Consider the following 17570-nt stretch of genomic DNA (forward strand, 5'->3'; position numbering starts at 1 on the left):
TTTTCTGGGAAATATGCTGTATTTTGTAAGTACTATGTCCCCAATAACATGCATTTAAAGGTGACTGTAGGAATTTATGGGGGGGGGGGGGGGGGGAGAGAAGATGTCAGGTACATAGAGAATGGTAGGTGCACGGAACACACTGTGGGGGCTGGTGGTACAGCCAAACTTATCAGCAACATTTCAGAGACTCTTAGATAGACACAGGATGAAAGGGGAAAAAAATGAAGGGCTATATGGGAAGGGTCAGGTTGATCTTGGAGCACGTTAAAAGGTCAGCCCAACTTCGTGAGCCAAAGTGCCTGTACTGTGTTGTACTGTTCTATGTTCTGTAATAAAAATCTTGTTAAGTTTTGCACTAGTTCAATGCAAATTAACTTCAGCACAACCTGATCCATTATAATTTTCATGAGATAGGTTTTAAAATATCAGGCTCAAAACAGTTATACCCTTAGGAGAAATTAATCAACTCTGATCAAATCACATTTTCATATTTTGGAAGCGATTTTGAAAATCTAGCTAGTCTTAAAAGATTTCTCAAAAAGTTTTCCAAAAAAATTAGGTTTCTCAAATGGTAAAATAACATGTAAATTTATTTTTTCTTTATTAACTCAGTTATTAAAACACTTATCATTCTAAAGGTATCAACAAATTTTTGTAAAGTTATATTTCAAGTTAACACCCAGCCATGCAAGTCCCTGCTAGATAATTACTATATGAAGCAATCAAATTTGGGAAGGGTAGAGATGCAGGATTACTTAACAAAATAGGCATAATTTTCTTTCAAACTAGCAAACGTACCTCAAAGGAAACTGTCCTATTATTATAGCATGCAATACACATGCAGAATGGTTACAAATTCAGTTATCTTATGCAGTGCAACCACAAAATACAGCTCTTTATTCCAAATGTATTTTCACAGACCACCGAGAACACCACAAATTTCTTTGCAAAAGTCTTCACTTTGAAAACAAGATACTACTCATTTTAAATTCATTTCGATGAAGTACGGTATATTAAATATTAATATAGTTCCTTAAAACATAGTATGCCATCGATATTTTACAGTAGAAGTTTTCAAACAGATGCTAGTACACTTCACTTATGTTCTGATTGATTGTGATTTTTAAGATAAACTAGGAAACTAGGAAATAACAAAAATCTTAACTCATCCTGATATCTACACCAGGCATGCTTATTAACACTTAAGTAAAACCTGAACACTTGCCTTCAGAAGTGTGTTCACTGCAACACAACTAACGAGTTTCTTTTTCTCAATAATTGCCACTGCTCACTCTTTAAACTGTTGCATCCAATTTCTCTGAAAGAAGCAGTGATGTATATTCCAACAAAAAAATAGTGGGACGGTAATTAACAACACTTTGTAAAAGCATCCAAAATTTGAATATATAACCCTTCATCGCCAAGACTCAAGCAAAAGAATATTCGCCAATTGGTTCTACATTGAGCAAATTTGTCTCCTCATTTGAACTCTGGATCATAATAGGATTAATTCTACAAACCAGCATTTAAATTTCTGTGTGGAAGTAACTAATCATTCAGAAAGTGCTAAAATAAGACATTTGTCTTTAATACAATAGTTGCTGAAGGCAACTGATTGATCAAGATTTTTTTAAAATACGAAACTTGAAATATTTATTCTGTTTATATTGCAGAATCAACTTTTGTATGAGGTCTTGCAATACCAACTCATATTACCTTTACATAGCGCTTGATAAGGCAAAAGGCTTAACGGATAACAGGATACGGGTTTTATAAAACTGACAGCAGCCTCGAAATAAGTTTCTGGAAGTTCTTTTTCTTAAAAGACAGCCACAGGGAAAAATGTGTTTTTTTTTAAATAAACACGAACACATCAAAGCTCTACATTCCAGGTTTTCTGCATTGCTAATCAATAGAAGCATTACAGTTATGGCAGTCTGATAGCAAAGCCCAGGATTTGCAATCCAAGTCTTGTAAATTCAAATTCATGCAAATTATGAAGTATGGCAGATAAATTGCAAGTTAGTACCAGAAAATGACCATGAAGCATGCAAATTATTTTCTAAATGTTCCAGTGCTCAACCAATGAATAGCCTACAGGAACTGGATTTCCCTATACCAGCCAGACTTTCCAGTGCCAGACACACATGAAAACCAATAACAGAAATTCTAGTTAAAGGACTAACCCAACACACAGAACAGAATCACCCAACTTTGTATATCCATACTAACCTTTCTGAAGCCCAGGGTCAGGAGTAAATGAGCATAAATAACCCAACTGAATCTCCCCATCCAATTCAAATGGATTAAATTTAAATTATAATACAATACAGCTTGCACTATTGAGCTAGCATATAGAAAAGCGGGTGGGCAAGGAATCGGATAAACAAAGCACCAGCAGATGGTGGTGGCCAGCAGAATCCAAATCAGTAAGGATGCAAAACCTAGTTATTTGAATGCTAAAGAAATTAAGCCTGTCCACACTCATTATCAAGGAAAGTAGACAGCCGAAGAAAAGAACATGGTGCTACAATGCATGGGTAAACAGTAGCCAAGACTATAAAACACATCAGAAATTTTCCTTTGAAGCTTCTACCAAAATAAAAACTCCAAAATCAAAAATGCAAGATTTGCTGTCATCATCTATTACACTGTACCTTTCACTTGGTCTCATACTGGAGCTTAATAGATGGCAGTAAAGACCGGAAACATTATCTGTATTTCCCTTTTCAATCACACTGTTGGGTGTTTCCAAAAAATTCTTCATGGAGTAAGCATTCTGCATGCCCACAGCGATTACTGACATATCAAAAACAATTCGAAACAGGATTAAAACAAAGTAGCGGCATGCTGATTTCTCAGACTCATATCAGAGCAGTTATGTTCTTATTAAATGCTGCAGCAGGCTGAATGGCCAATTTCTGCCCCCATTGCTTACATGCGGGAGGGGATAGCTGGGGGGGGGGTACTTTGGGGTTCTCACGTTTAACTGCGGTTCATTTTTTGGGGTACTTCTCTATTTTTGTGGATGTTTGCAAAGAAAAAGCATTTCAGGATGTATATTGTATACATTTCTCTGACATTAAACTTGACCTTTGAATTTTCACCCCTTCTACTATCACACCGTGCTGAATTGTATACCATCCATTGGACGCAAGGTGGTAAATCAGTTTAATCTCTTTGACATCGCTCAAAGCCAAAGCCTCTTTGATCCAGAAGATCAAGGGCAGCAAGCTCATAGTAAGATGGCCATCATCTATTAATTTCTCACATTATCTTATTGAGAATATAATACTGCTGCATAATTGTAATCTAGAGTCAAAATTCTGAAATTCCTAACCTGTAGAATTCTGTGGACAAAGGTACAAGACAATGCAACAGTATCTCAACTGCAGATGGATATTAAATACTGGTCTTGCCAAGAATGAATTACAGAAGTGGATCTACAATAATGCTTTACACAAATTCTCTTTCTCCCCCATTTTGTCACACACTTCTCCACCCCTCAAAAACATGTACAGATTCTCAAGGGGGTACTTATAAACCTATAAGCCTTTTATTTAAATCAAATATAGTATGTCACGCAGAACTACAGCTATTATCACAACCACTTGGCTTTGCCTTTCCCATCATACATTTTCAATCAAACTGTTTACAAAGATATTATCGAATTGGCCAATTACTTTTTTTTTAAAAAACACATTTTTCTGAAAGTCAATTCCTTCCTGCAAAGCCTCTGAAAGGACAGATAAAAATTACATGCAAACACAGCTGAAGTTGGTAAAGGTAATCGGGACAGAAGACATACTAACATATTAGTCCTCTATCAAATCTAATTAAACTATTTTAACAGTACACCCTAATTACCTCATCTTTTCAGATACCTAAATTTTTTACACATTTCATTTAGGTGAGAAAATGCATCATATAGTGCCATGGTCTTGTGCATTACACAACCCAATGTGCAAAAGTAAAACAGAAATGAAAATTGGGTATTTAGTGCACAAATCATGTCCACAGTATTTACTCCTGAACATATGCCTATTGCATTGCCCTATGAAGTTCCAAACAGGGACAAGGGTATCCAATGACATACAACACATGCCAGGGTACTCCACTGCACAAATCTGACACTTGTACAATATGAATGGAAGCTTATGAATTGCCCAACTTTTCCATGAGATAAACTATGCAGGGAACTTGATGTAGCTAGGCTCCTTTTAAGTGATTTACTTAACCAGGACTTGCCCCAGTCCACAGCCTCGCAATTAATCTTTCCCCCTTGCCTGTAATTTTAATTTAACCACCCTTCCCCCTACTGCCTCACCACCAGGCACAGCCGCAAACATTAATAACACAAACCATCCTGGCGCAACTACTACCATCTCCGAGCCAAACAGCAGAGATTGTGGAAGAAAGGTTTCCTTCCCCCCCCCCCCCACCCCCCATTCAGGGCAAGTCTCTTGCACTAACTGAATTTTCAAACAGCACACAATTAAACAAAAGCACTTGATGTGCAGAGCAAATGTCTATTGCACCTCTGACAAGTACCAACCAAGTCCTATGTCAAATCATCTAATTTCACATTGCACGTTACTAATTTAATCAAGTTTAAAAATTTCATATCGTACATTCCTAAAAAGTAGCACGTTATCCGGCACATCAATAGCAGTAACTGGCATTCAGCCACAAACTGATAACAGAAATGAGTACTCCATATGGAAGTGCAGTTTAAACTTTTTATCCATGTCAGATAATCTATTCAGATTTTTGGTCCTCAAAAAATCTTAACTGGAACTTAGGCTTCATCTGATCTGAGTTTAGTGCATGACCCCCATTGTCCTTTACATGTCTTTTCACGATGCAGGCAGCTGCTATAAAATGGGTCAGCATTTATTCCTAGTGCAGCTGTTGTTAGTACAAATAGATAGACTTCTGTTGTTTGCTTCCCCATGGGAGACAGGTCGACACTCTGCACGTTTAATGATGGAGCAAAGGTCTCAAGAATTGTCAGCCCAATTTTATGCCGCTCCAGTTTGTCAAGACTCACCAGTGTCTTTCATGTAAAATGATGCATGTGTCAAAGCACAAAACCAATTGTCCTACACAGGATCATTACGAAAATGGTCATTGGATGTGTGAAAGAAAAGACAGGCAGACTGACAGGAGATGACTGGGACAGAAATGATAGAATAGGGTTTATATTATTCACAGCCTATTTGGGGACAATGTTGTTGCTTTTGGAAATCACATTAATAAGTACCGTAGATTCCGGACTACAGAGCGCACCTGATTTTTAGCCGCTGGCACTAATTTTAGAAATAAAATCATTTTTTTAAATGTAAAGGCCGCACCGGATTTTAGGCCGCAGGTGTCCCACGTTGTAATATGAGATATTTACACAGAAAGATATTACACGTGAGGATTTTTTTAACTTTTAATTAAATCCATATGGTAACAAAAACAAATACATATTGCAAATGCTTTTTTTCGAACCGTGCCCGTACGCGGCTACTTTTAAATATACGTTGCGTATACTTCTTTACTGAACAACATTCCAATATCTCCTAACGACTGGTAAAAAATATATATACTGCAGCCTACCAGGAAAAGTTATTGATACCTTTAACTTAAAAGCAGAGTTCGCTCGGATCCAAAGCCGCTCGCGTAATGCCGCTCCCCCCCTCCTTTCCGTTTCATCGCAAACGGCATTTAAAAGCAGATTTCGCTCGGATCCAAAGCCGCTCGCGTAATCCGCTCCCCCCTCCTTTCCGTTTCATCGCAAACGGCATTTAAAAGCAGAGTTCGCTCGGATCCAAAGCCGCTCCGCCGCTCGACCCCCTCCGTCCCGTTTCATCGCAAACGGCATTTTCCCACAAGACGCCGCGAAACCGGGTGTGTCGTCATAGCATCCCGCGATGTAGTACAGAAAACAAATATAGTTTAAACTAAGAGGGTAGGTAGCACAATGCTTCGAGTGTTTTCCATGTTGATGAGGGTGAGTACAAATGACTGATTTACAATAATTTAATTGTGAAAGTGCGCTTGATTTATCGTACAATTTCATTGGACCTCTGTGAACTACTCATCAATTTTATTGGTCTACTGTTACGAGGCAAAATGTTTACGAGGCGGCATGAAAAAAACTTTGCATTAGCCGCATCGGATTATTGGCCGCAAAGTTCAAAGCTGTTCAAAATGTGGGAAAAAAGTAGCGGCTTAAAATCCGGAATCTACGGTAGTTTACAGTTTAATAGACATTCCATAGTTTTATGAATTAAGGTCAATGACATACAAGCATTAATGCCTCTTCAGAAATTAAGAGCAAATATGCGGGTGCAGTTGGATTTTAGGCACAATAATTAGAACAAATTAAATAACTAATGAAGGAGAAAGACCTCTGAAGGAATCAGTCCTAAAAAGTAATCCATGAGTGTAGATGGAGAATGTTACGTAATCTGAAAGAATAGTTTTCAGCTGCCATAACAAGAGAAGAATGACTCAGATTCAGATTTATTATCACTGATGTGAATAAATGTGCTGTTTTGAGGCAGCAGTATTATGTAGCAGTAGAATGGTGACAGCATCATTAAGGAGGAAGAATGGGAAATGGATGGGATGAATGTGGCAAGAGAAGAAACAATTTTAAAAAAGGATTCACCATCTTTAAATGGAAACACAAGACACTGCAGAAACTGCAATCTGGAGCAAAAACAAAACAATCTCTTACTTATAACTTAAGAGATAAATATGAAACATTTTTGAAAATCTGGGGCCCTTATTTACAAAAGACAGGATTAAATATATAGGTGCTCTGAAGAGAAAATTAATGGTTACTTGGGGAAAGAAATAAATATATATACTAAAGTTATTAAGAACTCCATGGAGCATGTGGAGACCTTCCAACAACCAGGCACTCTTTCTTTCTTTCTTTTCTTTCTTTCTTAATTTTTTTTATATAGGGAAGTTAGGGGGGAGGGATTAAGGGGAGGGGGGAAGGGTCACATACTTTTTTTTTCTACACTTGTAATCATTTAAAAATGCAATTAAATAAAATTTAAAACAAAAAAAAATCAAAATGCTGGAGAAACCTAGCAAAGTGGCAGATGAGGTCTCAGGCTGATTCTGACTCCTGATTCAGAGTTTTTCCTGCAGTTTGTGTTTTGCTTGAGCATCTTTAAAACTGGAACAATTGTCAAGCCAATATGACCTATTTCCCAGGCTATTAAAATAGGACATCGAGACTCTTACCATCACCTTTTCAATCCTCTCCTGGGCACAAGGCTGACCCCAGAGAACTGAAGGACTGGAAAAGCAGTTTGTATATTTTAAATATAAAGGGAATTCATATTAGATAATTTATATGGATATATTATGGGATATCATTGAGGGGCAAAATAAATGTTTACAAAAGCAGATTAATTAAGAACTAAAAGGAAGGTGTTGTCTATCTTCATTGAATTCTTTTTAAGGAGATAAAGGGCAGAAGTCAATAAACACAGTGGATTTTTTAAGCAAGGCTTCTGACTAGATCCCAAGATAGACTAGTTAAATAACAAAGTATTTTCGATCCATGAAAGAATACAAAATTAGAGCCAAAGTCATCACAGAGGCATGAGACAAAGGACAATGGTGAAGGCATGTTTTTGTGAATGGAAAGTCTTTACAAGTTGTGCTCCAAATGGTTGTGTACTTGATCCTTTATATTTTACGTATACTCTATACACATTAAAGTCTTATACATAAGGAGCAAAATAAAAATTTACAGATCATTTCAAAGTTCAGAATCTGGTTTAAATCACTGGCATACAGTTTGTCGTGAAATTTATTGTTTTGTGGCAGCAGTACATTGCAATGCATGGTAATTTATATACTTTAAATTATTACAAGTATATTTTTAAAAAATTAAATAATGCTAAAAAGAGAGCAAAAAATGTGAGGTCATGTTCATGGTCTACTCAAAAACCTGATAGCAAAGGGGAAGGTGCAGTGCCCGAAATGTTAAGTATTTTTCTTCAGGCTTCTGTACCTCCTGCTTGATAGCAGCAATGAGAAGAGGTCATGGATGATGGGGGTCCTTAATGATGCATGCATCTTGAGGCATCGCCTTTTGAAGGTGTCCTCGATGCTGGGGAGGCTGGTGAACAAATGCTCTGCTACGGCGGATTTACAGAATTTACATTTCAGTGTATGTGAGATGTTCAAAGCATCAGGATATAGATTTTTGATGACCTTTTCCCATATACTTGGACAATAAAAACAGAACAGGTAGGGCATACATTGATGTTAGATTGATTTTCAAACACAAGGCCAGATCTTTGAAAAGCTTTGGAGGATCAGAGGGATCTTGGGGTCTGAGTCCATAGGACGCTCAAAGCAGCTGCATAGGTTGACTCTGTGGTTAAGAAGGCATGCGGTGTATTGGCCTTCATTAATTGCGGAATTGAATTTAGGAGCCAAGAGGTAATGTTGCAGCTATATAGGACACTAGTCAGACCCCACTTGGACTATTGTGCTCAGTTCTGGTCACCTTACTACAGGAAGGATGAGGAAGCCATAAAAAGGGTGTAGAGGAGATTTACAAGGATGTTGCCTGGATTGGGGAGCATGCCTTATGAGAATAGGTTGAGTGAACTTGGCCTTTTCTCCTTGGAGCGATGGAAGATGACAGGTGACCTGATAGGGGTGTACAAGATGATGAGAGGCATTGATCGTATGGATAGTCAGAGGCTTTTTCCCAGGGCTGAAATGGTTGCCACAAGAGGACACAGATTTCAGGTGCTGGGGAGTAAGTACAGAGGAGACGTCAGGGTTAAGTTTTTCACTCAGAGAGTGGTGAGTGCGTGGAATGGGCTGCCGGCAATGGTGGTGGAGGCGGATACGATAGGGTCTTTTAAGAGACTTTTGGATAGGTACATGGAGCTTAGAAAAATAGAGGGCTATGGGTAAGCCTAGCAATTTCTAAGGTAGCGACATGTTTGGCACAACTTTGTGGACCAAAGGGCTTATATTGTGCTGTAGGTTTTCTATGTTCCTATCTTCCACAGAGTTGAGATAATCAGTTACCTGTAGCATGGACACCAGTTGTTCTAGCATACTGCAGAACACTACCTGCAATTGTGTTTCAGTACTGGAGGATCTTTGCCAATGCAAGCTACTATGAGGAGTTTTAGCTGCTGTGAGGCCAGTTAAATGCTTGCCAACCCCACTATATAACCTGAATGATTAGAAATGAATTCAACTCAAACATTCAAAAATCACTCAGGAAATAACAAAAATCTATATGTTTAAAAAAAATCAATCTAATGCTAAGCACACTTAATAACATTTAAATAATCTGACTTAAATCAAATAGAGTCTTCACTTGCCTTTCTCCAAACAATTCATGTTTCCCCACTGATTTTAATGGCCTCACTGTACTTATGCCAGTTTAATCAGCGAGATAGTCCCATCCTAAGAGCTACAAAACCTCACTGGACTCCAGCAAAATCCCAAGAACTAGAAGTTCTTTCTGCTAAAAGGCCCATTGTAACTCAGATTTTGAGAGTTGGTTCAAAAGAAAAGCTTTTTTTAAGTAACGAGGACCTTCCCAAGTCAGGTTCCAACTGCTAGACGGGGAACTTAAGGGAAGCTCTCTCAATACGGTTCATTTTTCTCTGTCAATTACCTAGTTGAGAAATGCACTCAGAATGTTGTAATACGCCTACAGCATATTTTATAGAAAATGCTCAGTTGGATATTCCAAAATGTTCCGATTTGACCGGAAACCAGCAATGTATTATGAGAAACACTAATGTTTGTATTTGTAGTGCTAAAGAACGCAGAAGAATACCAGTATGCGCATTTTCTGAAAGGGGCGCAAACCTACTCCTCAGCAATTGTGGAATAATAAAGCTTTGTTAATCAATGAAATAGACAAATTAGTTAACGGGGGAAGATAACAACAGAGAAGAAAAGAAGAAAGCACAGAAGGAGGAAGGTTGAACGGCATCAGTGAACAGAAACGATTCTATACAATCATTTGAAGTTGTAATGCTATGCAAGGCTCAATAATCATGTATACGTAAAGCAGCATGAAAAATGTTTTCCTCCACATGTAGTTGTTTCAGGACAAAATACATGAGAATGAAAACGAAAGTCACCATGCTTGTGCAGTTCACCAAAATTGACTACCAACAGCTTTACGAGAGGCAAACCGACAGTATATCTGCAATTGAAAACTGAAGAATAAAAGAACGTTTTCAAGCTGTGTCCAATTCTTTATCAGCAATAATCCAGGGCTTTTAATTTTCAATCTCCAATTGGGATGTAATTTTGTACACAGATGGATTAACTGGTCTCTTTGTCCAAACACGTCATTGGTCCTTGCAAATACTAATCTTTACAGCGGCATGTTTAATTATCATTACAAAGTGTCTATGAGAACCATAAAAATCAGCAGGGCATCTTCACATGAGCAATTAACATAAATTGATAAACAAGTAATCTGAATTTGCCAGATTCTCTCACATATGAATAAAATTAAGAGAGGATGCCCTCTATGAGAGCATTTTTTTTCCAACAAGACAGAAACATCTAAATTTAAGTGATTCATTTTGATTGCTAATACATTATAAAGGAGGGAGTGAAGCAGAAAGCAGATGTACCAGCAGTGTCATGGATCAGAATAGCACACATGGCTCATTTAACAAAAATTGCGGGTGATTAACAATCTGGATACAATTCTTCAGTCAAAAACAAAGAGGCCAACCACAATGTCTGACTGCACTTGATAGGCCATTTGAAAATACGCACAACATTCTGCCATAGATGTTCGTGCACCTTGTAAACATTTTAGTCAGCATGAGAGAGTAAAGCTTTTATAAACATAGAACCTCTGCAAGAATTAAAGATTTTTCAACTACTCTTAATACATAAAGCACATTACCCTAAAATACTGAAGTTATATAGATTAAAGTAAGTGAATAAGATAGGTATACACACTGTAAGAGGCAGACTGGGAAGCCCACGTACCCCGATGATGCCGTTCAGCTCTGCCATGGTCACTTGCTTCGCACGTTCCACAGCCTGTGCCACCTGTTGTTGGTGCTTGTTCACAGAAAGAAGATTATTGTGTTAAATCACTAATCTTCACAACTAACTCCTTCTGCATTTTAAAAAAAACATACAAAATGCTGCAGGTGGACCAAACTCAAACTGTGTAGACCAAAATATTTCTAAGAAACCTAATTCAATGTTGTGCTGCAATTTAAAGAATTAAACCAAGACACCTACCCAGTATTTAAAAATTCACAATGTGAGAATATATCTGATCTTGATTGTGTCCTCACTTAATGAGTACATACATTCTCAAACTTCCTGAAACATTCACTGTATAGGGATCAACAGGTCAAAAAAAAAAATCACACTATTTCCTCAACTATACCAAAATTTAACATTTTAGGGCATTGTAACTCTACCCCAGTTGAAATCTGCTAATTCAAAACCGATCAGGAATCAAAAGCCGTGATATCTTCCTGGTGTGCCTTTTCAAATGCCACGTCAGGAAGTCAGAACTACAAACAAGGTCACCATTTGAGGAGTAGAGAGTGAAAAAAAAGAGGGAAATTCATAATTTATTGCGGTCTGACAAACATATTTATGGACAAACAATCTGTCCTTGACAATTGCTCCATTTTGGGGATGAGGATCAATAAAACAAAGATCGAGAGTTATAAATTCCTTGAAAAAGTCAAACTGTAATTAAAAAAAACATGAACTGCAAATATAGAAACTTGTTCAACCAGCAATCCATGTTGGTGATCTTCAAGCTCGGGCCAACATTTTTGTTTTTTATCCATAACACAGCAAATTCCTTACCCACAGGCTCCTGCCCAACCTCTCTCTTTAATTATTCCCATATTCATCTTCTACCACCTTTCTCAGTGCAATCACTTAAAATCCAAGCAACAAAGTGTAAGACAATCTAGCATTCACTCTAAGCTACGCCCTAAGTGATCCAATTCAGAGGGAAGAAATTCAACTACCTACCAAAATGCATCAACTCTTGAAAGCTCTTCAATCATCTTCTGGAGTAAACTGCCCCCTCCCCAATTTCAGCTCCTCCTGATATTGTGAACTTTTACAAAGTTTGGAGAATAAATGTATAAACTGAGTAAAACCATCACAAGTACTTGGTATTAAAATTTGCTGAGATTTTTTTTATTGTACTGAGGATGCACATTGCAGTACAAACATCTCAATATACAAGAACTGTTTGAAAACAGGCTCCCTTAAAACAGTAACAGATGTTCACAACATTCATCAGTGCTGATAACTACCTAATTTACAAATACAGAACATAATTGCACTTTAACAGCTGAACAGTTCAATGAGTTCACTTACTTCCTGAGACAGAAAGGGAATCACTTGCGCACAAATCGTATTCAGCCTTTTTGCTATTTCAGTCTGGAAAAGAAGATGACAACTGATTAGGGGGTGGGGGGAACAAAAGCTCAATGATCGCAGGTCAAACTCATAAAAGAATAAATGTTACAATTCATGAAAATGAATTATTTCTTATCGAGTTTCTGAATCCAGAGCAGCACCAATAACAATAGGACACCCCACTCAAAGCCACTCCCAACATAGCTCTTCTAATTCCAAGAACAACAGTGCACAATTAAAATAAAAGCAAAATACAGTGGATTTCAAGTTATTGAGAGGGTAATTTGGGTTCTGAGCATAAACCTCTGTCAGTGCAGCTTTGTCAATAGCCATGTTGTACTGAAGTATCAGCAAAGAATTTCTGTTCAGATTTCTACAGCAAGACTTTAACCCACAACACCTATTGGCTGAGCCATTACCATTTATAATTGACCAGCTCATATTTTAAAATCATCACGCAAGAAAAGCAGTTTGCAATCAAACCAACACAATTCTCAGAATTTAATCCATATTCCAGATAAAACTCCCCTACTAGAAACTAGTTTCATTAAATTATTATACCCAGCATACCAAGGATTCTTTCCTTTTCATGGAACTTGATTAACTGGTATATTTGTTTTCAAATACTGCCTGAATTTTTCCAATAATGGCTCACTGAGTAACTGTTATGAATACAGAAAAAAAATCAATGCTTGTCCACATTATCAGATATTTAGGAAAGCTGGAACAAACATTGATTGTTCAAGAATTGCCAAGTTTTATAACTCCACTGAGCTCTAACGAACAAAGAACAGTTCAAAATTTGACCCATTATAATTGGAATTGGCTTCTTATTGTCACAAGGTAGAATGAAAAGCTCGTCTTGCATACTGTACAAAAAGATCAAACTATTACACAGTGTACTGAAGGTAAAAGAGTAATATTGCAGAATAAAATTGTAACAGCTATGAGAAAGTCTGGTGACATAAGACAGTAAGGTGCAAAGATCTAATGAGATAAATTGTGGTCGATCAGATTAGGGACCTATTCAATGGAGAAGCAGGGTAGAAGCTGTCCTTGAGCTTGATGCACTGAGGTTTCAGGCTTTTGTATCTTCTGCCCGATGAGAGGGGGGATAGGGAGAATACTCAGGGTGGGTAGGGTCTTTGATTATGCTGTTATGTGGCACTATGCTAGTTTACAAAAAAAAAAATTTAAAGCAAAGGGGATTTGAATAATGATGACTGATAAAATGCTAAATTCTGATTTGACAGAACTTGAAGGTTACAAACCAAAACTTTGTTGATGCTAGTACTCTGAAATAAAAACAGAAATATTCTGTAGACCAGGCAGCATCTGTGGTGACAGGTTGGCCCAATAAATCAGAAATACGGGGCATTAATTGTTTCCCTCTCCACATGGAGTATTTCCAGCCTTCTTATATAAAAGGGTAAAGATTTGGATTCAGATCTTTTGAGGAAGTGAAATTGTGTTCCAAGGTTCTGGATTAGGCAAAGTCCTTGCTCATGATTATTAGCTGTAAAAATGTTGATGGAAAGCACAAATTTCTCAATGCCAGACAAGTGTAACCACTCATTTAAGCACTGATAAACTAACCTCCACAAACAAGCAGTAATACAAGCAAAACTTTTCTCAACTGGAATTGGTATCAATAGAAGGGGAAAGGAAACAGGAATGAACCATATATTTTATTTGCTTTAAATAACCACTACTGACAGCACCTTTTGCATCAGGACTTCTAAAGGATTGCATTTAAATGTGGACACTATTTTGTAGGCCACGGATAAATTCCTGTCCTTGGATAAATTGTGCTAGTAGACTGTTGAATGTTAGTTTCAAAACCAAAGGGGAACTGCAAATTAAGTACAATTCTTGCATTATATTTTGCATAAAGTCATGCCTACACATGATGCGTTATCCGATTATCTATAACCAAAAATCTGTTACAGTGTTAAACAATGCTGCTTATGTCTTAAGGTTTACAATGGCTTTCAAACATCAAACTATTTAAAATAGGCAAAATATGCAATGCCGTTGATGGCTTTCTTGTCTTTTACTCAGAAAGTTGTTGGAAAAGTTCCACTAGAGACATGATTACAAAAAAAAACGTTAGACTGACATTCTGATACATATCAGTGGAAGTAAGAATTGCTACATTTCAGGTGAGATACTGATCCACAGCCATATCTGCACACCTAGGAGGACATAAACAAACCCAGAGCACTAGTTGAAAATGAACAAGGGTTTAAGGGCAGAGGGGGGAATAATTCCTCATTCGACTTCATTCTAAAACTTCATGTTTGTCATACAACTATTTGTAGGAGCTTGCTTTTTGTAAGTGGACTACTGTTTTGCTTATTAAAGGTTTACCCTTAATGTGGGTAAAAATGTTAGTTTAATCGCAGTAATAGTGCAATACCTGCTTAATGGTATATGCAGCAAGACAGTAGCTGTTAAAAATAGCACATTGCATCATGGCAAGGTGACAGGACAGGTGGAGGCCATTAGAACATAAGACCATAAGACCTAAGAGCAGAATTAAGGCCATTCAGCCCATTGAGACTCCTCCTCCATTCCATCATGGCTCATCGCAGATCCCACTCAAGGCCATACACCTGCCTTCTCGCCATATTCTTTGATGCCCTGACTGATCAAGAAACAATCAACTTCCGCCTCAAATAATACCCATGGACTTGGTCTCCATCGCAGTCTGTGACAGAGCAATCCACAGATTTACTATTCTCTGGCTATAAAAGAAAATTCCTCCTTGCATCTATTCTAAAGGATTGCCCCTCAATTTTGCAGCTATGTCCCCTAGTTATGGATACCCCCACCATAGGAAACATCCTCTCCACATCCACCTTATCTAGTCCTTTCAACATTTAGTAGGTTGCAATGAGATCCCCCTGCATTCTTCTAAACTTCAGAGAGTACAGGCCTAAAGCTGCCAAACGCTCCTCATATGTTAACCCCTTCATTCCCGGAATCATACTCGTAAACCTCCTCTGGACTCTCTCCAATGACAACACATCTTTTCTGAGATATGGGACCCAAGTCTGTCGAAAATGCTCTAAGTGCAGCCCAACTAGTGTCTTATAAAGATGCACCATTATCTCCTTATGTCTATCCATCATGTCTAAGCCAATTCTTCATTTATACCCATTCCTTTTCCATAGATGTGCAGATTTTTCCTCACCATATAATCCATCAAATTCCTCCAAGACTACAGAAGCCATCTATACACCATAAAGCAAACAATCCTTGTGTTATTCTTAGATATCTTTCCCCTTAGATCTGTGATCCTTAGTATGGGAGCTGTTCATGTTGGTGGAAGGGTCATGGACTAACTAGAAACTCACAGAAAATAAGTCTGCCAATATTTTGGTTGCCAATTACCTTTAGAACGATTAAAGCTATTTTAAGTTGCTAATCAATCCTATGAAATAAAAGCAGGAATACAATATGGTTCCATATTCTCAAGATGTCCCAAAGTTCTTTAGAGTCAAAGAATTGGAACTGAAGTGCCGCATTTTAGTTGCATTCTTCAAACAGCGAAGTGCACAGATCATAAAGTTTAAAATGAGTGACTACATACCTCATCTATTTTGGATATTACTTGAAGCTTGAATTTTGCAAATACAAAGAAAGCTCCAGCTTTTCTTCTGAATAGCAACAAAAGATCTCAGCAAACACTTTTGAATAATGTAACAGTCCTGAAGCAATGCAAGTATCAAGCTCTAAGAAATGCCGGTCGGTGACCTGGATTAGATTTTGAACGTATAACCTCACCACATAAACACCTTGCATGAAGAAGGATCTCATCCTGAAATGTTGACTGATTATTCATTTCCATAAAGGCTGTTGGATCTGCTGAGTTCCTCCAACATTTTGTGTGTTGCTCTGGATTTCCAGCATCTGCAGAATCTCTTGCTTACGCAAAACTGATTGAGTGTTGCTCTCCTCTTCATGTTATCATCCTCCTCCTCCTCCAAGTGAGTCCTTTGGAATTCCACTCTGATGTTATGGTCTCAGAGCTGACTAGTGAGCAGACTCATCCACAGATGGGACACAGTAGCTGCCCGAAGGGGAGCGGGGTGAGCAGTGTGCAAGATGATGTACTCCTTCTGCAGGACTTCTCCTCTCCCGATATATAAAAGAGGTCTTAATATGACTCCAAAAAGGTCCTTTCCGGCTTCAAGTGGGCATGGTCCAGGAGGTTCCCAGGGGTCAGTTTGAGCATATCTTTGAACTTCTCCTCTGTTTGCCTGGCAATCTCTTCCAAGACAGAGGTTGGAATAGAGGGTTTATTTTGGGACCCTGTTTTTTGGTCATGCAAACAAGTTAGCTTGCCCAATGTTAACTTGATCCCCAGTGCTGGGTTTATTGGTCTGGAAGATGATACATATATGGTTTCCAGAGGAACTTGCCACAAGATAGCTAATATTAATCACAACACACCATGGGCTGGTAGGTGTCTGAGTTAGTGGGGTGTGGTTTACCGATTGCTGAACCAGCCACCATTGAGCAACTCTAGCTGTTGAGGTCACTTCTTACTCCTGACACCTACCATTCAATGATCCAGCCCCACCAAGATGTTTCAAAGCAATACGACTGCTGGATGGCAGGGTACTTCTGGCCAAGTGAAACATCAGTAATTCTAGGGCCTCTGGCTCAGCCTCAGATTCCTTTTATTTCTTAAAAGAGAAAGTGAATTTTGTGACAGCTAAGGGCCATCCAAAAACACAACAGAATGTGAACTAAAAGCCAAAACAAAAAACACAAACAAATCTAAAATACCATACATTTATGTCACTTCAAACTGCGTTTTCATTCTACGTAAACCATTGCCCCTCAGACCTAAAAACACTAATAGTGATGATGCATTGGAAAAAGACAATACTTCATTTCAAACACAAGAAAAACTGCTGATGCTGGAAATCTAGAGCAACACACACAAAATGCTGGAGGAAATCAGCAGGTCAGACTGTATCTATGGAAATGAGTAAACAGTCGGTATTCTGGGCCAAGTTCCTTCTTTAGGACTGAGAAGGAAGGGGGAAGATGCCAGAATAAAATGTGGGAGGAGGGGAAGGAGGCTAGCCGGAAGATGAAGCCAAGTAGGGGTAAAGGTCAAGGACTGG

At 38.1% G+C, this 17570-nt stretch overlaps 1 protein-coding gene across 4 annotated transcripts in view; it reads right to left on the reverse strand.

The window, feature by feature from the left end:
* The window catches only part of LOC140740947 (transducin-like enhancer protein 1), a 111579-nt gene that overhangs the window by 66709 nt on the left and 27300 nt on the right, over positions 1 to 17570 (reverse strand). For 2 of the 4 annotated variants that reach the window (XM_073070591.1, XM_073070595.1), the window contains 2 exons: positions 12388 to 12450; positions 10987 to 11091 (listed from right to left, as the gene is read on the reverse strand). In XM_073070591.1, coding sequence (XP_072926692.1) covers positions 10987 to 11091; positions 12388 to 12450 — 168 coding nt within the window. Of the gene's footprint in view, positions 1 to 10986; positions 11092 to 12387; positions 12451 to 12732; positions 12771 to 17570 lie in introns of those variants that run through there. The other 2 variants (XM_073070605.1, XM_073070600.1) reach the window with 2 other exon arrangements.

The sequence above is a fragment of the Hemitrygon akajei genome, chromosome 2, assembly GCF_048418815.1.
Source record: "Hemitrygon akajei chromosome 2, sHemAka1.3, whole genome shotgun sequence".
NCBI classification, from domain to species: Eukaryota; Metazoa; Chordata; class Chondrichthyes; order Myliobatiformes; family Dasyatidae; genus Hemitrygon; species Hemitrygon akajei.